Source organism: Bos taurus, chromosome 13 (genome assembly GCF_002263795.3).
Source record: "Bos taurus isolate L1 Dominette 01449 registration number 42190680 breed Hereford chromosome 13, ARS-UCD2.0, whole genome shotgun sequence".
Classification (NCBI taxonomy): Eukaryota; Metazoa; Chordata; class Mammalia; order Artiodactyla; family Bovidae; genus Bos; species Bos taurus.
In genome coordinates, this window is record NC_037340.1 from 25,500,677 (window position 1) to 25,526,192 (window position 25,516).

Sequence of the window (25,516 nt, forward strand, 5' to 3'; positions counted from 1 at the left end):
GATTCTCTTTGGATTTTATAGTGGCTTTTTAAAATGACACTTGTAGATATCCTAGCTAAAAACATTTATGTGGAAAAGAAGTTTCTGCATTTTGATGTTCTTTGGGGAACAAGGCATAACCTACATTAACTATATACACTCCTTCAATTTCCTAACAAATTACAGGACATGCAAATTTGAATGAAGACTGGGTTTTAAGGTGAGGTTTTCTTTTATTATCAAGGATATGGGCATTTAATTCTTTCTTTTTTTTTTAGAATATTTATTTATTTATTTCTTGATGTAGACCGTTTTTAGTCTGTGTTTAATTTGTTACAATATTGCTTCTGTTGTTTCATGATCTGATTTTTTGGCTGTGAGGCATGTGGGATCTTAGGTCCCCCAACTAGGGATGGAACCCACACCTCCTGCATTGGAAGGTGGAGTCTTAACCACTGGACCACCAGGGAAGTCCCTGGGCTTTTAATTTCTTATGCTTAAAATAAAACAACAAGTTGTAAGAATATGACTTTTCTGTTACAGTATATCAGGACCCTTTACTGAGGAACTTTGAAGATCTGTGTGCTTGGGTCAGCCCAGTGAACCAACTTTTCCCTGTGGTGCAACAATTTGTAGTTTCCCTCTACTTTAGATAAAACACAAGGAGACTCATCAATTAAACTTCCCACTGATCACATCCTTAGAACATTATTGCACTGTCGATCCCCTGCATCAACCACACAGCATGCTAGGATGATCATTCTGTGCTTGATCCCTCCCCTCGGCGTTTATTCATTGCCAGCCACTCTGAAATGGACTGTTTCTTTCACTGTTCTAACAAAGTCCCACCAGTGCCTTCACCTTAGCAAGGAAAGAGTCTCCTAAAGATGACTCTTCAGTAGAGTTCTGTTTCGGAAGAGCACTCTGTCTCTGAGTCAGGAGAATGCAACAGTTCAAGGTCAAGCCTGCCCTACCCTGTAAGTATCACCTCCTGGTCCTTTGCATAAGTAGAGCCCTAGAGAATAAGCCCCTCTTTATTTTCAATCTAGTGACTTCATTGCCTTCCATGGTTATGACTGTAACTCTTTCATTGTGCTGAATGATCAGGGTAGGAACCCTGCAATTAATTCCACTTGATTAAGAAAACCATCATGGATGGTTATCCCTCCTTGATCAGACACCCCTGACCTCAACAGAACTGTGCACTTAAGAAGGATAATCTTTTATCAGTAAAACTGCCATTTTAAAATGAAATCAGCCTGCCTTGAAAACACAAGGTTGATCTCCACGAATTTTGGTTAATTATATTTTATGTGTAAGCGAATCAGTTCGGTTCAGTTCAGTCGCTCAGTCGTGTCCGACTCTGCGACCCCATGGACTGCAGCACACCAGGCTTCCCTAAGTGGAATTATTAGGATTAGTTTTAGTAATATTTTTTTAAAGTGTTTACAAAGATTATTTAGCACTTTGGTTGAGCCAAGTTCAAATTAACACCTTATAAATGAAAAACATCCCTATTTTGATTCTTATCACAAAGATTCCATTAGTTCTGAGTAAAACAGCAATGCTGCTGCTGCTGCTGCTGCTAAGTCGCTTCAGTCGTGTCCAACTCTTAGTAACCCCATAGACTGCAGTCTACCAGGCTCCTCCATCCATGGGATTTTCCAGGCAGGAGTACTGGAGTGGGTTGCCATTGCCTTCTCCAAAACAGCAATGACAATTCTCTAAAAGGAAGTTTTCTAAAACCCACAAACTTCAGCAGCCACTATTTCCCCAATCTAATTGTTTTATTCTGCTGAACTACAAAAGTCAATTGAGGAAAAGTATTCCTGAACAAAATTTGTCTTCTATTTTTACCATCGGCAGTATATAAGTTTAATAAAGGAGTTGAGTACTCCATTCAATTTGTTTTCTTTCTCAAGAGGAGAAAGATATTTTAAGACAAATGCTATAGGTTTTCAGCTATCTAATTTCATTCCCTCTCTAAGAGGTTAACGTATTTTTCCCTTAAGGTGTGGACTGTACTCATTGTGAACATTCCTTATAATGGAATGAATGAATACTGTTGAAAACTGTTCGGTAAGTTCATTTATAAGCAGTAATACTTATTGAAAAATTAAGAAATGGCTTTCATAAAACTTCTGACTTTATAATTTTTTTAAAAAGTCTAATTCCTGGGGATATATACTTGCATTCTGAGGTTTGGATTTTGGTCAAAGGAATAATGTAGAACACAACAGTGGGGCAAACAAACTCTTTAGGAATCTCATTCCAAATGACAACAGCAAGTTTACTGTGAAATCAATAAACATTCTCATGTTGCTTAACTGTAAAAAATTGACAGTGGTCTGTCTGTCTGTCTCTCTCTCTTTGGTAAAGTGTAGAGAAAAACAGAGTGTTTAAGGGTTTTCCCCCTTAGAATCTTTTAAAAAAAATCTAATTCACCTCTATCTTTAGAGAATTTTTATTAACATTCATAACTTTAAAACAGTCCACATATTTGAACAAATAAAACTTACCACTTGGAGAATGTCTTCATCTTTTGGCATAACACTAAGTTCCAATGTTGTATCACTGAAATTGAATATACATAAACTATTTTAGGGGAGGCAAAAATTATACAAGAAGGACATAAAGGAAAAAAGAGGTAACTCAGGTATTTTTTAAGTTAATTATGAGTTTAACTTGCAGATTTTAAAAATCTTTATTTTAAATCCAAATCATTAAAATGAAAAGTAGTAATTTTTATGTGTATATAATAATTATGTATGTATGTTTGAGCTATTCAGAACTGGTCAAGTGTTCTTTACAACATGCTTCTAATTTAGAAACACCAAGTAGATTACTCATATTGAATATTCCTGGAACAAAGCTCATCAATATATAAGTATGTATTCCTTTATCTCAGGTCACAGAACAAATTACAAATTTTTACTACATAGTCTGTTTATCAAGTTAAAAACCCATTAACATGAAAATAATCAAAGAACCCTCAAATTTAACATTTTAAGCAATACTAAACATCCTAATTTTGAAATATTCCCTCTTGGCCTCAGAAGGGAAGGAAATAAGAGTTCACCATCACAACCATCAAAATGATGCCTTATCTTTAAAAACCATATATCATCTCAACTATTTGCTTTCTTCTCCATGATTTAATTTAGAGCTTTTATAGGAATAGCCCAAAGTCTCATTTTATTTTGGTACTGCAAGTGTCCTGTTGAAATAATAGACAAGTTTCTCTAGGTTTAAAACAGCTCAAAGGCAAAAATTAATATACCAAGTCCTGTGATATCAGAATTACATTGAGATATGCAAGGATAGTGGTGCGGTCCCCAGCTAGGGCCTCAGTATCTATCCTAACAATACCGGATAGATTTCCCCCCAATACAATCATGAGATTAAGAAACAAACAACAAAAAACCGAAAATCTAATAATTTACTGGTGTCTCTATTTGAACCCTTAATTTTAGGTTCATAAATGCAAAGAGAATAGTAAACCAGTAAGAACCACAGGTTCAAATAAATTCCACTAAGAAAATATGTAAGTACTTGAATTTCAACATTTAGAGTTGGTAGAAAATACATACTGATGCTTAGATAAATTCTTCTGCAAGGATACATTTTTACATTAATACACTGCAGAATCTCAATGGCTTTGTGCTGCATTAATCCATTTGCTACCAACTGCAGACAAAAGGAACACAATTTTTTAAAAGAAAAATAAGATCATGAAAAAAAAAACATTTTATTTATTTATTTAATTTTTCAAATTGCTATACTGGTGAAAAATTAAGACTGTCATTCCAAAATGTTATTATCGTGAAAGATGAACTGCATCAGTAACCAAAAAAAAAAAAATTAATGTGGAGTTTGAGGAAAACAAAGATTAAATTATGGTTGTTTTGGGAAATGGTATTTTTAAAGAAGACATGTTAAGAAATACCCTGAAAACTCTTAAATTATAGGTTGACAAAACATAGTTATATTTATCATGATCTAAATTATTTTCCAAAAGAAAATTTGGGTAGATCTCCCCACTGCCTCTGGAGGAGGCTTTCAATTCTTTACCAGTCCCCCGGTTTCCTCAATACTTAAGATCAAATAGGTGTCACTCAGGAACACCGAGAATCCAATAGTAAAAAGAATACTCTGAAATCAATAAATCATGATCACCCAACTGTAAAAGTGGCAACGTATTAGGGCATTTGTGTAAACTGTTGTTGCTAAGTCACTCAGTCATGTCCGACTCTGCGATGCCGTGGACTGTAGCCTGCCAGGCTCCTCTGTCCATGGGATTTTCCAGGCAGGAATACTGGAGTGGGTTGCCATTTCCTCCTCCAGGGATCTTCCTGACCCAGGGATTGAATCTGTGTCTTTTGTGTCTCCTGCAGTGCAGGCAAATTCTTTACTCGTTGAGCCACTGGGGAACCCCACTGGAGAAGCCGGAGTGGGATGCCATTTCCTTCTCCAGGGGATCTTTCCGACCCAGGAATTGAACCTGAATCTCTTACATCTCCTGCACTGGCAGGCAGGTTTTTTACCACTAACATCACCAAGGAGCCTTGTGTAAATAAGTGAGATTATAGCATGAACTGCTTTAGACATGGTTAGAGGAGCTTGATAGAAGTCTTCAGAAAACAGTCAACTTCAATTTAATTACAGACAGCTGAGTGTGGCTAACATAAAGCAATAGGTCACCTAAAAGTTACTGTATCTGAATCTGGGTAGAACCTCTTGTGATGATGATCTGGAAATCAGACCCTCATAGAGTCATGGCTTATTCTTGATCGAAATTTAATATGCCAACCTCTTTGGCTTTTGATTTCTGTATTTGTAATTTAAAAAAAAAAGTCTAGGTGTGTGACAGAGAGAAAGAGAGTTGGACTAAATTATCTTTACAGTCAGTCACTCTATAAATACTATTCTACCTTTAAAACTCAAAATCCTATTCTGTAGAAAGTAGGCAGACAAGTGGATTAAAAGATGATTTCTTGTGGTCTTTGTTAAAACAAATGAATCTGAGCCAAGAATATTATTCAGTAAGCTATTTAAAGACAAGTTATCTTAGTAGTTTTAAAATAAATTATATATGCAAGTATTTATATACATATTATAAACAAATTTGATTGTCACTTCAAATAAAAGTAAGAAACTTAATGGCAAATATAAAATGTATGCCTCTCAGGCTCAAAAGGATTTTAATTACAAATTGAGTAAATTTGCCAAAACAATGCGACCAAATACGCCATCCTCTGGTAGTACGCGCTTGGTAACTTTCAAATGCATTTTCAACTTTAAAGGAAGGTTTCCTATCTTTATATCACATCAGCTTCTTACAGGAATACAATATTGTATTAAGTCTACTTTCTTCATTGATTTCTAAAACCCATCTTTGGCCAAAATTAATCATGCCAAGACTTACCTGTTCTGGATTAAAGCAATTACTTGAGAATAGGTCTTTCCAATAACACTTTCTCCATTGACTTTTATAATTCGATCACCTTCAAAGAGGAATTAAAAAAACACATGAGGACTTCCTTTACAATGTCACTTCTGAGTACTTTTGTAATACTTCTTGAGTAATATACTTATTTTTGATCTATCCTTGCTCATTGTTTTGTAAAATATCTTTTATAAAAATGATCCTAAATTTTAATATATCCAGCTTATGAGACATAACGATGTTTTAAATGAAGAGCGCAGCAACTGATGAATTTAGAAACCTCAAAAAGTATTTTATCTCTAAATATTTATATAAATAAAATAAATCCCCTAACTTTATTTATTTATTTTTTAAGCTTTTTGGCTATGCAGTGCAATATGGGGAATCTTGGCTCCTTGACCAGGGATACAGCCCTGGTGCAGAGTCTTAACCACTGGACCACTAGGGAAGTTCAGTGTCCTCCACTTTTAGTCCAACTAATTTCCGTGTCATGTTCTCCCAGTCTCTTTAGTTTACTCATTAGTGCTGTACTGCACAACTTAAATATGGGCATGCACATGGGTTTGACTTTATATATATTAACTTGTTCTTCATTTTCATGGGGTAAAGGACATCTGGACGACTCAAAAAAATTCAACGGAGCAGAAAAGAAAATAAATGAGAGAAAGGATAAGGGAAAGAAGAAAATAGAAAAAACGTACTTTTCATGTGCTTAGCACAGCCCCTCAACTATGACCAAAAAAACAATTAACAAATTAACAGTGCATCCTAATACATCTTAGGAATGACACCCAATACTTATACTTGTAGCTGAAAAGATATTTTAATCAAAAGGCAGTGAAAGATAGTTTTTCATTAATTCCGTTTTAAATTATTTCATGTTTAAAAACAAAAGAAAGGGGTAACTATTTTAGTGTGTGCATTACTCTAAACTAAGTCCTAGCTAGTTTTTATGAAAATCATAAGTCACAAAATATTTCAGAACAAACAGACCACACACTGCAGATATGCAGCTGGGCTTGCTTGCATTGCACTGGAGACTTCAGTTACTCTTTGGGGACTTGGAGGGATGGAATGAATTGGGAGATTGGGATTGACACATATACACTGCTGATATGATGTATAAAATAGATACTAACGAGAACTCTACTGTACAGCACACAGGACTCTACTTGATGCACTAAGGGTTGTAAATGGGAAGGAAATCCAACATAGAGGGGTTATATATGTAAGTATAGCCAACTCACTTTGCTGCACAGCAGAAACTAACACAACACTATAAAGCAACTATACTGATAAAAAAATTTTAAATAAAGAAAATTTACCATTTTAACCAAAAAAATAAGCTACTCTTTGTGGTGGAATGAACTAATTCATCTCTGGCAGGCCAGGCTCTTCTGAATTTGGAGCTTCAAGATTATTTTAATTAGATCAATAAATATCTTCATCATTTTACTATTTTGTTCACCTTTGTCAAAATTAAATGTATGCAAAATAGGTTGTTTTAAAGGGCCTCTGAGAGTCCATTATTAAGTGGTAACTAAAAGAGCCCAATTTTTGAAATTAAAAGATCCTTGCTCCTTGGAAAAAAAGCTATGACAAACCTAGACAGTATATTAAAAAGCAGAGACATCACGGACCTTTGCCGACAAAGGTCTGTCTAGTCAAAGCTGTGGTTTTTCCAGTAGTCATGTATGGATGTGAGAGTTGGACTACAATGAAGGCTGAATGCTGAAGAATTGACACTTTTGAACTCTGGTACTGGAGAAGACTCTTGAGAGTCTCTTGGACAGCAAGGAGATCAAAATAGTCAATCCTAAAGGAAATCAACCCTGAATATTCATTGGAAGGACTGATGCTGAAGTTGAAGCTCCAATACTTTGGCCACGTGATGCAAAGAGCTGATTCACTGGAAAAAACCCTGGGAAAAGATGCTGGGAAAAACTGAGGGCAAGAGAAAGGGGCGATGGTTGAGAGGATGAGATGGCTGGATGGCATCACTGACTCAATGGATGTGAGTTTGAGCAAACTCATGGAAATAGTGATGGAAAGAGAAGCCTGGCGTGCTGCAGTACACGGGGTCGCAAAGAGTCAGACACCACTTAGCAACTGAACAACAACAAAAGGGCCCACAAATTGTGTGTGCGCGTGCTAAGTTGCTCAGTCGTGTACAACTCTGTATTTTGGTCAGAATGTATCTATTTGAGTATCAAGAAGCATATAACTAACTGCTGCTGCTGCTGCTGCTAAGTTGCTTCAGTTGTGTCTGACTTTGTGTGACCCCATAGACGGCAGCCGACCAGGCTCCCCTGCATGGGGATTCTTACATGGGATTCTCCAGGCAAGAACACTGGAGTGGATTGCCATTTCCTTCTCCAATGCATGAAAATGAAAAGTGAAAGTGAAGTTGCTCAGTCGTGTCTGACTCTTCTCGACCCCATGGATTGCAGCCTACCAGGCTCCTCCATCCATGGAATTTTCCAGGCAAGAGTACTGGAGTGGGGTGTCATTGCCTTCTCTGATATAACTAACTAGGTCTCAGAAATAACTAATATGAAGAGGAAGGAAGAAATATACAGAAGGAGAAAGAAAAATATGGAAAATGAAATATGGAAGAAACAAAGCAAGAAATTTAGTCTGTTTAAATATCAGCACCTGTGCATAATCCAGCTTCAAAAGCAGGTCCGCCCTCTTTCACCTGTTTAACAAAGATGGTGTCCATGGGTTCCAAACGGTTTCTTTGTTTTCCTGTAGGAGATAAAAGAACCAAGGCATGGTTTTACTTCACAATATTTCCATAAAATAGCAAAACAGGAAACTATGTTTAATTGAGACAAGTAAGCCAAGATCTTTTAATGAAGTATTAACCACATATCCTGAATTTGAATGCTGAAGTCATTATTAAGAGTATTTCACGAACTCAAACATTTATTTTGCTTCTTTCATAACACAACCATCACAGTAGCAATGGTTTCCATTTATTGGGAACATTCTGAATGTAAATTACTACACTAAATACTACCATGCCTGAGAGCTTATTTCCATAGTGAGTAAATAGTACCATGGAACAAAAGAGGACACTGAGGCTCAGGGAGATTAAGTAAGTTCTCCAAGATCACAGAGCTAATTATACAGGTGGTACTCAAGTTTACTGCCTTTTTTTTTTTTTTCCATTTGTTCAGTAATTTATTTTTATCAAGTCTACTGCTTTTTAATATTGCATGGTATTAAGCACTGAAGTCCTAATGCCAAGTAAAACAGTTCTTTCCCTTTAGGGATGCTGGAGGGAGACAGACATATGAATGAAGATTGATACTACAGTATTAAAAAACAGAGACAAATACAACAGACAGTCATGGTGATGAGGAGCAGGTGATCAAATGGCAAAGTCAGGACTTCACCAACTGCTATCCATAGACCAGCTCAGGGACTTGCTAAAAATCAATGGTTGGAGTCCAATCAGAAATCTGCTTTGTCAACAATTTTCCCTGGTGATTCACCTACACACTAACATTTGAGAAAAACTGACAGTTTCAATACACAGAAGTGAAAAAAAAGGAGTCATAGATGAGAGAACATTTAAAGTAAGTGGTAACATTTAAAGTATGAAGGTAAGTACTGAGAGAGGACAAACAGGTAGGTACTCAGTGTGGTCCCCAGACCGGCAGTATTGACAAACCCAGGAAGTGTGTTCAGATCTACTGAATCAGAAACTGAAACAGAACACAGAGCCCTGACTCTTTAAAAAGAATGTAACTGAGAAAATAATACATATACATGTATGGGGTAAATTTAATCCATTTTGTTACACTTTGTTAGACTGCAACGCTGAGCAGAATTTGATTGAGTGTCAAATATAAAGAATCCATAATTGTTGTCAAATTAAACCTTTTTATATGAATTTTTATCCATTGTACAGGATGCAGGGATCAAGACCAGCCCCAAGGAAAAGAAATATAAAAAGGCAAAATGGTTGTCTGAGGAGGCCTGACAAATAGTTGTGAAAAGAAGAGAAGAGTAAAGCAAAGGAGAAAAGGAAAGATACACCCATTTGAATGCAGAGTTCCAAAGACTATCAAAGAGAGATAAAAAAAGCCTTCCTCAGAAATTAATGCAAAGAAAGAGAGGAAAACAATAGAATGGGAAACACTAGCGATCTCGTCAAGAAAATTAGAGATACCAAGGGAACATTTCATGCAAAGATGGGCACAATAAAGGTCAGAAATGGTACGGACCTAACAGAAGCAGAAGATATTAAGAAAAGGTGGCAAGAATACATAGAAGAACTGTACAAAAAAGATCTTCATGACCCAGATAATCATGATGGTGTGATTACCAACCTAGAGCTGGACATCCTGGAATGCAAAGTCAAGTGGGCCTTAGGAAGCATCATTATGATGCTAGTGGAGGTGATGGAATTCCAGTTGAGCTATTTCAAATCCTAAAAGATGATGGTGTGAAAGTGCTGCACTCAATATGCCAACAAATCTGGAGTGGCCACAGGACTGGAAAAGGTCAGTTTTCATTTTAATCCCAAAGAAAGGCAATGCCAAAGAATGCTCAAACTACTGCACAATTGCACTCATTTCACACACTAATAAAGTAATGCTCAAAATTCTCCAAGCCAGACTTCAACAGTACATGAGTTGTGAACCTCCAGATGTTCAAGCTGGATTTAGAAAAGGCAGAGGAACCAGAGATCAAATTGCCAACATCCGTTGGATCATCGAAAACGTAAGAGAATTCCAGAAAAACATCTACTTCTGCTTTGTTGACTACGCCAAAGCCTTTGACTGTGTGGACCACAACAAACTCTGGAAAATTCTTAAAGAGATGGGAATACCAGACCACCTAACCTGCCTCTTGAGGAATCTGTATGCAGTTCAGAAAACAACAGTTAGAACTGGACATGGAACAACAGACTGGTTCCAAATAGGGAAAGGAGTACGCTATATATTGTCACCCTGCTTATTTAACTTATATGCAGGGTACATCATGACAAATGCTGGGCTGGATGAAGCAACAGCTGGAATCAAGATTGCCGGGAGAAATGTCAATAACCTCAGATATACAGATGACACACCCTTATGGCAGAAAGCGAAGAAGAACTAAAGAGCCTCATATTGAAAGTGAAAGAGCAGAGTAAAAGTTGATTTAAAACTCAAAATTAAGAAAACTAAGATCATGGTATCTAGTCCCATCATTTCATGGCAAATAGATGGAAAACAGTGGAAACAATGACTTTATTTTTATAAATAAAATAATTTTTTTATATTTATTTTTGGGGGCTCCAAACTCACTGCAGATGGTGATTGCAGCCATGAAATTAAAAGACACTTGCTCCCTGGAAGAACAGTTATGACCAACCTAGATAGCATATTCGGAGAAGGCAATGGCAACCCACTCCAGTACTCTTGCCTGGAAAATCCCATGGACGGAGGAGCCTGGTGGGCTGCAGTCCATGGGGTCGCTAAGAGTCAGACACGACTGAGCGACTTCACTTTCACTTTTCACTTTCATGCATTGGAGAAGGAAATGGCAGCCCACTCCAGTATTCTTGCCTGGAGAATCCCAGGGACGGGGGAGCCTGGTGGGCTGCTGTCTATGGGTTCGCACACAGTTAGACACAACTGAAGCGACTTAGCAGCAGCAGATAGCATATTAAAAAGCAGAGACATTACTTTGCCAACCAAGGTCTATCTAGTCAAGGCTATGGTTTTTCCAGTAGTCATGCGTGGATATGAGAGTTGGACTATAAAGAAAGCTGAGCGCCGAAGAATTGATGCTTTTGAACTGTGGTGTTGGAGAAGACTCTTGAGAATCCCTTGGACTGCAAGGAGATCCAACCAGTCCATCCTAAAGGAGATCAGTCCTGAGTGTTCACTGGAAGGACTGATGCTGAAGCTGAAACTCCAATACTTTGGCCACCTGATGAGAAGAACTAACTCATTTGAAAAGACCACGATGCTGGGAAAGATTGAAGGCAGGAGCAGAAGGGGAGGACAGAGGATGAGATGGCTGGATGGCATCACCAACTCGAAGGACATGAGTTTGAGTGAACTCCGGGAGTTGGTGACGGACAGGGAGGCCTGATGTGCTGCGATTCATGGGGTCGAAAAGAGTCGGACACGACTGAGCAACTGAACTGAACTGATAAGGAAGAATGTCCTCATTCTGAAGAGATGTTTGTTGAAATACTTAGGGATGAAGTATTAGTAATCATCAATTATCATATTTTATTATTATATTGTTACATTTCCATTATTATAATGAGAAGGATATCTGCAACATAATTTTCAAATGATTTGAGGGAAAAAAATAAACCTAGATAGCCACATACTCAGACACACATTATTGTGGAATACAGACAGACAGGGCATTTGCTGTACTCTGAAAATTATAATACAAAGTCTGGAAAATTTTTCTGTCTGTGCCAAGCTTTTACTCCACAGAACTGGTCATCCACTACTTACAATTACATATTTATTTGTTTACATGTTGCTTGTTTGTCTCTTCAACTAAAATGAAGAGCAGGGATTTTTGCCACGGTCACTGATGCTCATAGACCTAACAATGCCTGGCACAGAACGGACATTCGATAAATCATTGCTCAATAAGTGAACAAACTTCTTATTTAAATCTTACATCAAGCTTTCGCTTACAACTAGTTTGAAAGGGGAAAAAAAAATTCTTTTCAATTTAACTCACTTAAAATGCAAACACTTAATTCCAAACAAGTTGGTAATCAGGCTAGGTCCTTATGTAGCCAACTCAACATTCACAGCAGTGGGCGTTTAAAGAAAACCATTTACTTTTTTCTTGGCTAGAGATTTGAAGGTTTAATAAGTTTTGCTGTATCAAGTCATTGTTTCAAGGAAAGATTTATATAATAAAAGAAAGGACACATTTTTCTTTTTATTAATGACTTGCAGTCCACCATGTCCCAAAGGTGATTATATCATACCTACATTTAAGAAACACAAAAATATAAATGACTATTAATGACTTCTACAAAATAGTAAAGAGCTGACTGTATAGCAATATAGTGACTTCTGAAAGTTCCTATAGGAACTTTTACACAGAATAGATGCGGTTCAAATAATTTGGTTTTAATTTCTATTAAGGAAACAGTAACTTGGCAATGACTACCACTATAAATTCAGAAAGACTTTGCCACAAATTGACCAATTCTTCAATATACTATGCCTGAAAATATATGAAGATGGAGTACACTAAAAGAAGGGCCAGTCTTATAGCAAACACTATTTTAACTGCTAAGAGTTGTACTCTGATCCTTCTTGTTCACTTTCCTTTCTAGACTCTCTACAGAATTCTGACTTGCTATTACTACTACAGATGTTATCCAGTTTCTTCTGGACAATAGAAAAATTTCCCAGAGGCATCCATTAATTACAGACAGGTTTAATAAGAAATATCCCTCTCTTCAATTTCTATATGCCTTGACTTTAAGTCTTATGTTAAAGACATAGTTCATTAATTTTAAGAGTGTCTTCTTTTTAATATATGCTCTCTGCAATTCCACTAGAACTGGAAATCACAAGCATCAAATTTAAAGTCTGTGTTATTCAATCTCTTATGCCTTTGGTTTTTTACAATCAGTTTCTAGATATGCAAAACTAAAAGTCTAACCCTGTGGCAATTCATCAGGAAAATTTACCCCTTACTTCCCTGTAGGATCATTTAGCGGAGTTAGTGGCTTCCTTGGCAATTCTCAGTAAAATGTCTCTTTCAATTCTGCATGTGTATTTTATAATTTCTTAGTTTTCTAAAGACTTTATTCAAGCCTCATTTCCTTATCAGAAGAAAAGGGAAATGTGTCTTTTTAGCACACACATGTAACTAAATCTTTCTGTCTTTGAGAAAAGGAAGAAGATGGTGGTAATCTTATGTGAATAAGAATGGCTAAAATGAGCATATACTCCAGAAAAGTCCGATTTTATTCTATTTTGCCACTTAACATACAATTAGTAAAGACTTAGATAAGAAGATGTAAAAAGCATATATGTATTTACTTGAAGGTGAAAGCGACACTTTGAAATCAGAAAGAATGCAAATACTTTTACATTTCAGTAAATATAATTAGTTGGGGGGGGTGGACAACTAAACAATAATGAATAGGTAGTAGCTGCCATCCAAACACTGAATGAGCATCCAGGTGGGCATGATTTTTACTCTCCATATCCAGTATAATGTAGCAGTCAACAGCTTGAGACCTCTGACCAGATTACAGAGTTTAAAATCCCAGCTCTACCACGTACTTTCCAAGAAGGGTTACTGGATTTTGCAAAAATTATTGTCTATCAGAAATTCAAATATAATTCAGCATCCTATATTTTATCTGGCAATCCCATCCTCAAGGGGTTTTAAACAAATGATTTATTGGTGCTCCAGTTAACTCATGGGAAAAATGAGAATGATGATCATTTATTTATTTTCACCTGGCAAGGTTGTTGTAAGGATTAGAAGAGAGAATTCATTAACATATTTATATAATGAATATAAAGTAGGTTTATAAGGAATATACTTCATACAAGTAGGTTTTTAAGGAATGTTACTACTATGCTGAGTCTGATGATAAACCTTAGGTTTACGTAGAAAGCAGAGGTGAATGAGGCCAGGGACACAGCACTGCCACGCATGATTAAATACTGGTCTAGAGAGGAACGATACAAACTTAACCGTCATATTAGAGGGAAGCTGAAGAGCAGAAACCAAAGAACAACGGAAAAAAGAAGAGAGACTGCACTAAAACATTTCCAATAACTGACACAAACTACAAATCTGTCTTAAAGAGTGTGTGGGTGCTCAGTCGTTCAGTCACGTGTGACTCTTTGGGACCCCAAGGACTGTAGCCCTCCAGGTTCCTCTGTCCATGGAATTCTCCAGGCAAGGATACTGGAGTGGGTTGCCATTTCCTTCTCCAGGGGATCTTCCCGACCCCAGGATCGAATCCATGACTTCAGCATCTCCGGCACTGACAGGAGGATTCTTTACCACTGAGGCATATAGGAAGCCCAGTGTACTAAAGAGATGGGTGTCTAAAAGCCAGAAGCTCTATGACCCTCTTCTCTGGAGAATGCTAAAACCTAAAACAACTGGATTTAAATTGTTTCAAAATTTGAAATATGAAGTCCACAGAGCAAGCAGACTAAAGCAAACCGATTATTTTCCAAAGCAACAGATTTTGAACTATGCTAGTTACAAACAAGGGCCTATAATGAAGACACACAGAGGGATAGATCAGGGAATCCTATAGTTCTCTGTGCCCTACAGGGACAAGAGAAATGTATTTCTCAGCAGTTAAAATAAAAAAAATTCTTTAAACAAAGAAATACCATCTTACATTTCAACCAAAAGCAAAGCAGCAGGAAACAATGGCAATTACTCAGATTGAGATTTTTTTAAAATTCTTCTCTCTGACAGTTCATAAACATGCTATCAAACAACTTTTTTAATGAAAACAAATCTGTTTTCATAATGACAGATTTAAGTTTTTTATATCGATTTCTTTGCTATTAAAAAAAAGAGAGAGAGACAACAACAAAGAAATGCTCTATCTCTACACAAGAAAAGGCTGTTGAAATTAAACTGGGCTTAATATGAAAGTTAGATAAGCCTTAGAAGGCATGTGCTCTCCACAAAGGCAGAAAGCTAAAGAGGTCACATAATGGAATGCTAAGGCTCCAGGCATTAATTATTTAAAGAAAATCAATTAAATAGCTCATTGAAATTAAAATCTATTTTTCAGACCCCTAATAATTGAAACCACAATGTAGACTGAGACAGATATATCAAAGTTAAATTTGAATAATGAAAAACGATCTTTGCTTCTCTTTGCTGGGCTGCAGATTGCTACAGACGAAAAAAAAACAAACCCAGGGCGTGGGGAAGCACTTACCAAGCCGAAGTTTAGGAATATGGCTCTACTAAGGCAGAAGTGATAAATGCAAAATTCAAGCTAGTAATTACATCTGGGGGGAAGAGAACAGAAAAGAAACTGTATAGAAAGGCCTTAGTCATATTTATAATAATTTATGTCTTAGAGAAAGACAGAGAGGAATGAGGTGGTGTTGAAATATTAGGATGACATAGGTAGTAAGCATTTGGAAGTTACATTTCCCCTTTATTTTTCTGTTTGCCTGAAATATTTTATAGCTCCTTTTAAATTATTGAGAACAGACTTCTAAAAAAAGAAGAAAACAGGCTTCTAGTTTTCATTTTAGGGGTCTGGTCTGCTAATGGCATACAAAACACTTTTAGAGCCTAAGAGACTGTTTAGCATCAAAAATCCACATGTATCAATGATGAATATACATCCTATATGAAAATTAAGTAGAATCCAATTTAAGAAGGCTGTCATGGCAGATTACTGGGTCCTCTTCTCTTCTCTTCCCTGTAAAGGCAGAAGCACTGAGAGAGAAAAAAATCGCATTCCAGCTTTCTAAATCGAGGTGTTTCCAAACTTCCACTTCAGACAACTCTCATTTCCACAGTGATGGCTAGTACTTTAAATTATATCTCCCAGGCCTCCAATCTGTTGTCCAACAAATCTTATGAGCTTTAAAGTCCAAATTCCAATAGTCTCTAGACAATGTCAGTATAAAGTCACCTGTCAGGTCTCAATCACATTTCATCCATTATAAGCAAACACATACTTGCGATTCAACCTCATCTTCAAATAACATCAAATGGAACAAAGCAAAGCAAGAAAATCTGCTAAATATTAAAATACAGATCATGTTCTAACTTAATCATAACAAACTTTCTTTCTACCCACACCAGTCTAATTTTTTTGTTTACTTTTTAGTGTGGAAAATGTCCAGAATTTACAGAAGTAGAGAAAAACAGTAGAATAACCTCTGGCCATGAACATAATTTAAATAGTTATTCAAAAATTTGTCATCTTGTTTCATTTACACTCAAATTTTCTTCCTGAAGTATTTTAGTGCAAATCCTAGGTATCATGTCAATTCATCCATAAATACTTTAAATATGTCAGCATGATTACTAACATATCAGAACTTTACCTCCTGCTCCTTGGAAGCAAAGCTATGAGAAATCTAGACCACATATTAAAAAGCACAGACATCACTTTGTCAACAAAGATCCATATAGTTAAAACTATGGTTTTTTCAGTAGTCATATACAGATGTGAGAGTTGGACTGTGAAGAAAACTGAGCACCGAAGAATTGATGCTTTCAAACTCTGGTGCTGGAGAAGACTCTTGAGAGTCCCTTGGACAACACGGAGATCAAACCAGTCAATCCTAAAGGAAAAACCCTGAATATTCATTGGAAGGACTGATGCTGAAGCTGAAGCTACAATTCATTGGCCACCTGATGCGAAGAGCCCACTCACTGGAAAAGATTCTGATGCTGGGAAAGATTGAGGGCAGGAGGAGAAGTGGGTGACAGAGGATGAGATGGTTGGATGGCATCACTGACTCAATGGACATGAGTTTGAGCAAGGCCCGGGAGACAGTGAAGGACAGGGAAGCCAGGTGTTCTGCAGTTCACGGGGGTCACGAAGAGTCGGACATGATTTAGTGACTGAACAGCAATGAAGGAAAGATAAAATCTGTTCACAGTTCTCCATGCTATATAGTTATCTTGCACAACGTGTATCATATAAACTGACAACAACCCCGAGACTTCCTTACCTCAATCTCCCTGAAAGCCTACCTAACATTAATGAAAAGTATTTCATGACATAGGAACGTTAGCACCAAAAGCTATGAAACAAGTTTAGAAAGGTCTCACATGTAAAATTACACACACACACACACACACACAAAACCTAAAATTAAGTTCTGGAACAAGTTTTCCACTCCAAGTGGAACACTCTACCTATGTATTCAAATTCAGTGAGGTCCTATATACAAGAGAATATACACCGCATGAAAACCTCTGGCACACAGAACAGTGTCTGGCATCCAGTGGACGTTCTGTAAATATTACTGCTGATTCAAATTAAAGTCCTGGTAAATGCCAATAGCAAGACTGCCCAAAATCAACTCAGAGACTTGTTTCAGGAACAAAGCTATTACTGTTGCTGCCACTGATCTGTACGATTTCTCTGAAATAAGAAAGAAAATGCTGTCACTTATTAGTAATTTGAGTACACCACCACTAGGTGTCAGTTGCGAGCCATAATTTTCTGGTATTATAAATCTCCCAGTCAAGAAATACTCTGGAGGGTGTTATTCATTCAACAAATATTTACTGAGCTCGGACAACAGACAACTTGCCAGGAGCTGATTTACTCTGCGACGAACAAAACAGTCCTGGGATCTGTCTTCTCGAGTATTTGAAGTTTCTGCAACATCGTTTTTTTCTCTCTCTGAAGCTTCAGGAATTTCACAAAGTATGTATCGCATGTGGATTCACAGTCCTGTTATTCCAGTTGTACTGGATTTTAAGTTCTCTGCAAACCCAGAAAAATGTGCCGCAGTGCACTGACCACAGGCAACCATCTTTCCATCTCTGACCATACCACTGCCCGACATGGAACTGATAAAACCTGCCCATCTTTCTTGAAACCCTTAGTCCTCTCTAGTCTTCAAGACTATCCAGTCTCCCAAAGAGTATTTTAATCTCCCATGATCTGTACTTTAATCTCCAAAGTGATTATGAGAAATCACTTTCTCGTAAATTTACCCACAGATCAGTATTACAACCAAACTCACCAGCAACCTCAACTTCTCTCCCCCTTGACCTTCCAAAGCATTCCACTTGCCAATGTCCAGCTATGGACAATTCCAACCAGACCCTCCCTCTGCTCTTGTTCTTGGTGCGATGTCAACTGAGTAAAACTGTGTAACCCACTGATTTAGTTTCCCAGTTGAGCTAAGCGTTTGACACTACTGACTAGAGTCTCTTGCTTGTATTGAATATTTTAATTCCCTTTCCCTTGAGGTTGCCATATCAAGCTTCTCATAACCTTCGAGGACTTGCTCTGCCATCTTGATTCCTCACACTGTTTAGATAACTGTATCTCTTACTCCACTCTATCTCAACTACTGTAGCCTCATTTTTTTCTTTTAAAAAGTCTTTTCCTACCCATACCTCCGTTACCCTGGTGGCTCAGTGGTAAAGAACCCGAATGCCAATGCAGGAGATGAGGGTTCAATCCCTGGGTCGGGAGGATCCACTGGAGAAGGAAATGGCAACCCACTCCAATATTCTTGCCTGGAAAATCCCAAGGACAGAGGAGCCTGGCAAGCTACAGTCCATGGAGTTGCAAAGAGTCGGACACAACTAAGTGACTGAACAACAAAAACACGCTTATTTCCCTTTGTTCTGTCTCAGGTGAGGATTTAGTTACCAGTATTCTTCAGGACTTTGCTCCCCAAATGGTCTCTTCTCAACTGTAAAACCAATCTCTTTCTTCTCTCCAGATCTCATAACACACAAAAGCTTTCCAAATGTAAAAAAAAAAAAAAAAAAACACAGAACTTCTCCCCACTCTGCCACATAGCTGCCATCTCTCATTCTTCATCCCTTCATGTTCTTACTTCTTAAAGAATAGTCTACACTCACACCTACCTTCCTTTCTTTACTTCTAATCCAGTTTCTCAGACACTGACAAGAATCTTTAGGGGACAGCATGCCCACCCCCACCTTCCACCCATTCCCTGATCTAATTCACATCACAGCCCACTGACATGTCTGATTCCCTCTGCCCACTGCCCTGAAACTGTTCTCGGTAACTTTACCAAGCTGCTACTTGTCAGTCAGGTCAGATCAAACGGTATGTTTTTAGTCTACATCCTAAAGAATCTTCTAGGATGAATGACAAGTTATCCACCCTCCCCTAAAATGATCATCTCTTAATTAGCAAGCCAGCAACTCCTCCTGGTTGTCCTTATACCTTCCAAAATTTATTATCAGATTTCCTTTCTGATTCTTCTTTCTCTGACCAGCTCTAAGATGCTGCCTTCCCTAGGGGTCTACCTTTACACCGGATGTCATCATGCTCTCTGATTGTATTTATGACTACTGCTTAACTGTAGCATACATAATGATGACTTCCAAATTTATCTGCAACTCTCACCTCTCCTTATGAGCTCCACTTCCAAAACTTCAACTAGGTACTGAACATTCTACAGGCATTAGAAATGTTGTTGTTGTTGTTGTTGACGTAGAGTCACTAAGTGGTGTCCGACTCTTTGCAACCCCATGGACCTCAGCATACCAGGCTTCTCTTTCCTTCACTGTCTCCCAGAGTTTGCTCAAACTCATGTCCATTGAGTCAGTGATGCCATTCAACCTTCTCATCGTCTGTTGCCCCCTTCTCCTCCTGTCCTCAGTCTTTCCCAGCATTAGGGTCTTTTCAGTAAGTTGGCTCTTTGCATCAGGTGACCAAAGTATTGGAGCTTCAGCTTCAGCATCAGTCCTTCCAATGAATATTCAGGGTTGATTTCCTTTAGGATTGACTGGTTTAATCTCCTTGCAGTCCAAGGGACTCTCCAGAGTCTCCTCCAGTACCACAATTCAAAAGCATCAATTCTTCAGCACTCAGCCTTCTTTATGGTCCAACTCTCACATTTGTATATGACTACTGGATAAACCATAGCTTTGACTGTATGTAATTTTGTCGGCAAAGTGGTGTCTCTGCTTTTTAATACGCTATCTAGCTTTGTCAAAGCTTTCCTTCCAAGGTGCAAGCATCTTTTAATTTCATGGCTGCAGTCACCATCTGCAGTGATTTTGGAGCTCAAGAAAAGAAAATCCATCACTGTTTCCACTTTTCCCCCAAATATTTCCCATGAAGTGATAGGACTGGATGCCATGATCTTCATTTTTGAATGCTGAGTTGCAAACCATCTTTTTCACTCTCCTCGTTCACCCTCATCAAGAAGCTCTAACTTACCCCAAACTAAACTCTTTTCCCCAGGGAAGGAGGACAGTGTGTTTCCCTTCTGTATCCCTCAATCAATGGTACCTCCATCCATCCACTCACTCATATCAGAAAAACCAAGCAAAGATCACAATTCATCTTTAACTGGTGACATTCTACCCCCAAGTCCTACCACCAAAGTTGCGCATATACAATCTCTAAATACCTCTGAAATTTGTTCTCAAATGCTGGTTTTCCTTTGACCTGATAAAATCCTATTCAGCACAAAGCACACCCTATCTAAGAAACCCTTCCCTGGTGGTTAGATGACTCTCCGTGCTCAGACCATGCCACAGTTGTGCAGACTTCTTTTTTCCTACCCTTGTGTAATTGTTTTACACCTTCATCTTCTATCATCCTATATAAAGAGTTATCAAATGTATATAGGCCAGGAACTGTTCTGGGTTTAAAGAAAAAAGTAATAGACAAAATAAAATTGGGAAGACTTTCCTGGTGATCCAGTGGTTAACACTCTGTGTTTCCAAGGCAAGGGGTGTGGGTTTGATTCCTGGCCAGGGAACTAAGATCCCACATGCAGGGCAAGGTGACCAAAATAAATAAATAAATAAAAGCTCACTGAACTGAAATACCTAAAAAAGATTAAAAATAAAATAAAGTTGGGAATTCCCTGGCAGTCCAGTGGTTAGGGCTCCGAGGTCCCAATTCCTGGTCAGGGAACTAACATGCTACATGTTGTGTAGCCATAAATACATACAAACCAATTATTTTTAACATTTAAAAAATAATCATCTTTCCACTCGACAATCCAACTGAGGCAGAAAAACGTCTGAGAAAAAAGTAGTAGGAAGGATGGTGAAAGGTGTGAAGGAGAGAAATGAGCAGGGCGAGAAGGCAAGGAGAGGCAGAGGCGGGGCGGGAATGCTATTTTTAGGAAACAGGCAGGGAAGTCCTCTCTAGCAGGTGACATCTGAATCACTAGCTAAAGGAAGTGAGATTAGAGGCCATATTGCTCCCTTCCCAGCAATTAGTTTAGTGACTGGCTCATGGCAATGACTCAACAAATATCAGCTAAGAGAATGAATAAACAACAGGAAGGATATTTCTAGACTTAATGCATTTAGCATTCATACACAAAATATTTCTATTGCAGTTCCACACCGGAGATGAAGTTATCTGGTAAAACTTTGAAAGCAATTTAAGCATCATTATTAGAATTCGCTTTGGGGGACTTCCCTGGGGGTCTGGTAGTTAAGACTTCATGTTCCCAATGCAGGGGGCACAGATTCTATCTCTGGTTGGGAAACTGAGATCCTGCATCCTACATGGCATGGCCGAAAAAAAAAAAAAAAAAAAAAGAATTCACTTTTTATTATTAACTGGATCTATGAATCATATTTTGAGTACAGACTAACTGGAAAAAAAAATGGGCTTATTTGGCTGTGTCTGTGATCAAGGTCTTAAGTTACAGAGCACCTAAGAAAAGACAGCTCAGAATCACCTAGTTACAGGTAATCTCTGGAACAATATTTTCTTTAGAGAAGTGATTTCCAGGACAGTTTGGAACATTAATACTCCAAACATGTGCTTCCCTGGACTTTCACCTTTATAGCTCTGTTGTTCAGTATCTCCAATTAGTTCTCTGAACTCCTAGATTTCATATTTCCTAAAGGATTTAGAACCATTAAAGAGATTTTAAAATTGCATTTATCATCTTGACTGCCAAACTACCTTCATACAATGTCTTACAAAGCCTTAAAATCTACTCCAAAAATTGGATTTCTGACAATGCCTACTTGTAATGTCATCAAATTCCCTTCATTTTAGATTACTGTAAAAATGGTTTCCCGGGACCTTCTAAAATGAAGTTAAATTTTTTTTAACCCTCTCATCGAACTTGACCAGTATACCAGTTTATTTTACAAATTCCTACCAAGGTCCTGGATTAGTGTATTTTTGCTATTAGTGTTCCAGCTTATACACTTATCAACTATATGAAATAAGATTCCTAGTTTTAAAAAGTGTCACTGAGACTTTGTGTTAAAGGGGGACTGATGGGAGAAAGAAAAATAGAAAGGAAAGGCTTTCGACAGCATAATCTTCTGAAGCAGAGAAAGCCGTGCCTGTCCCCAGGGACCTGCCCATAAAGCCTCACTTCATGTGCCCTCCATCTCACTTTTCTAAAGAACACCTGTTTTTAGGAAACTACCACACAAGGGGGCAAGAAATGAAATCCTGAAGGCTATGAAACCTTCATGCAATAGGAATTTCTGTTAACAAGAACCAATTCAATATTCCTTGTATTAAATGTTGTTGTTCAGTCGCTAAGTTGTGTCTGACTCTGCCACCTCATGGTCTGCAGCACGCCAGGCTCTCCTGTCCTCCACTGTCTCCCAAAGTTTGCCCAAACTCACATCCATTGAGTCGGTGATAATATCCAACCATGTCATCCTCTGTCCTTCTCCTCCTGCCCTCCAAGTTTCCCTGCATCAGGGTATTTTCCAATGAGTCTGCTCTTTACATCAGGTGGCCAAAGTGTTGGAGCTTCGGCTTTAGTATCAGTCCTTCCAGTAATAGTCCAGGTTGATTTCCTTTAGGATTGACTAGTTTGATTTCCTTACGGTCTTTACAATTAAATATCAAACAGCAACAAAAGGGACTTTCCTGGTGGTCCAGTGGTTAAGAATTCGCTTTGCCATGCAGAGGATGTGGGTTCAATCCCTGGTCGGGGAACTAAGATCCCACATGGCATGGCCAACTAAGCCTGTGCCCTACCTACAGGGCCCACCTGCCACAACTAGAGAGTCCTGATGCAATGAAAGATCTGGCATGGTGCAGTGAAGATCCTACATGCTGCAACTAAGACCTGAGGCTGCCCAACAAATAAATATTTTTAAAAAACAGCAATAAAATACAGAACCAATGGAAAAAGTGAAATGAACCCTCAAAAAAAAAAAAAAGAAAGAAAGGAACAGTTTTGGGAAAAGAGACAACAGTTCAACGGCTGAGGTCAGATACTAATGTGCTAACTTCTGCAGTTTAGGGGAAAGTCATTTGGGAATAGAGCATGTGAAAGCAGCGGCGCCCCCTTCATTCAATCCATTTACTCAACAAGTATGTGTGGTCCTACTATGCGCCATACACTTAGCAGGCACTGAAAAGTCAACGATGAATTCAAACTTCAATGAAAATTCAAAACTCAATGGCAGTTTCTCCCCTTCATGATCTCTGTTCTCAAAGTAACACATAAAAACATTTTCTTAATGAACATAATGACTAGTCTGAGTATGTAGGAAAATTTTACTTTGAACCTTCTGATGACCAATTATTGATAAGACAGAATCTCCCTTCTTATTTTTCTATTTTCCTGTATCAGGTCTGTGTTAGTCTTTATCTCTCAGGAACAGGTATATGAGGAAGCAGAAGGTCTCTACTTGTTTACCACAATCAGTTAGATTAACTGTGTCCAAAATACAAGTGGGGATTTTCCAAAAGAGAATCAGGGAAAGAGGCTACCTGCATCATCACTAGCTGTGAAACAGCATCTACTCCGCCTTGTCCAAAATATCCTTTCAAACACTTGAAAACTATTGAACGTATGGAAAGCTATCAAATTCGCCCTTTAACCAAAAGTTACAAGCTCTTTCAATCTTTTTTAAAAAAATGCATATTGTGTTGTTGTTGTTGTTCAGTTGCTAAGTTGTGTCCGACTCTGTGACCCCATGGACTGCAGCACACCAGGCTTCCCAGTCCTTTACTATCTCCCGGAGTTTGCTCAAATTCATATCCACTGAGTCAGTGATACTATCTAACCATCTCATCCTCTGCTGCCCCGTTCTCCTTTTGCCTTCCATCTTCCCCAGCCTCGGGGTCTTTTCCAAAGAGTCGGATAGTTGCATCAGGTGACCAAAGTATTGGTCGCTTCAGCTTCAGCAACAGTCCTTCCAATAAGTATTCAGGGTTATTTCCTTTAGGATTGACTGGTTTGATCTCTTTGCTGTCCAAGGGACTCTCCAGAGTCTTCTCCAGCAGCACAATTCAAAAGCATCAGTCTTCAGGGCTCAGCCTTCCCCATGGTTCAACTATCACATCCATACATGACTACTGGAAAAACCATAGCTTTGACTATACGGACCTTGGTCGGCAAAGTGATGTCTCTGCTTTTTAATACGTTGTCTAGGTTTGTCACATCATAGTTTCAAATTATATATATAAATCTCTTAAAATTTATAGATAATATATTTTATATTTATGTATTTTAAAACCATTTATATACTTATATTTATTATGCATTTACTATACATAAATATTATAAATAATAATATAGTGATATACATAAATAAGTAAATAATATAAATATAACATAAAAATAGAAATAAAATACCATCATGTTCACAGGAAGGTCACATTTGCCACTCTCCTACCCCCGCAAAGCAGGATGCTCCTAAGGGCCAGTGTTGGCCTGGGGACTCCTCTCTGGCCCAATACAGGCCTTCTAAGAGCTATGCCAAAATTGCCTTCAGACCAAATCCTTCCTTTTCTCTCTTCTTTCCCAGGTGACAGACCTGTATCCCAATTTTAAGTCTTCCCCATCCTTGCTGCCCCTTTCTATGGGCATTTCCCCCCAATTAACCTGTGACATGTCTAATAATGTTTTGCCACTGTTTCTGTCTTGGTGTTTGCTTCTCAGGAAACCCAAATGATACACCAAATATCAAAAAGACCAAGTCCACCTTTATGTGAAAGCTATCCTTGAACAGAGATGCAGAAATTCTAAATAAAGTAGAAAACCAAATCTGGTAATATACAAAAAGTATCATACATTAGCAACAATCTTGGTTCAGTTCTATAATGCAAAGTCAATTTAACATTTAAAAAAAAATCAATATAGTTCACTATGCTTAGTTGCTCAGTCATGTCCAACTCTTTGTGACCCTACGGACTGTAGCCTGCCAGGCTTCTCTGTCCATGGGATTTTCCAGGCATGAATACTGGAGTGGGTGGCCATTCCCTTCTCCAGGGGATCTTCCTGACCCAGGGATCGAACAGGTCTCCTGTTTTGCAGGTGGATTCTTTACCGTCTGAGCCACCAAGGAAGCCCGTAATTCACTATTTTAAGAGGTTAAAGGAGAAAAAAAGTCCAATGATTATCCAAAAAGACGCAGAAAAATTCAAAATTCATTCATGGAAGAGATATACCACATTCATAGATT

The 25,516-nt window shown here is 38.0% G+C and overlaps 1 protein-coding gene across 12 annotated transcripts in view; it reads right to left on the reverse strand.

Annotated features, from left to right (window-relative positions):
* ARHGAP21 (Rho GTPase activating protein 21) overlaps positions 1–25,516 on the reverse strand; it is a 130,239-nt gene that overhangs the window by 37,788 nt on the left and 66,935 nt on the right. For 10 of the 12 annotated variants that reach the window (XM_005214297.5, XM_025000962.2, XM_059892818.1 and 7 more), the window contains 3 exons: positions 8,081–8,173; positions 5,405–5,483; positions 2,499–2,553 (listed from right to left, as the gene is read on the reverse strand). In XM_005214297.5, coding sequence (XP_005214354.1) covers positions 2,499–2,553; positions 5,405–5,483; positions 8,081–8,173 — 227 coding nt within the window. Of the gene's footprint in view, positions 1–2,498; positions 2,554–3,569; positions 3,667–5,404; positions 5,486–8,080; positions 8,174–25,516 lie in introns of those variants that run through there. The other 2 variants (XM_010811198.3, XM_005214304.4) reach the window with 1 other exon arrangement.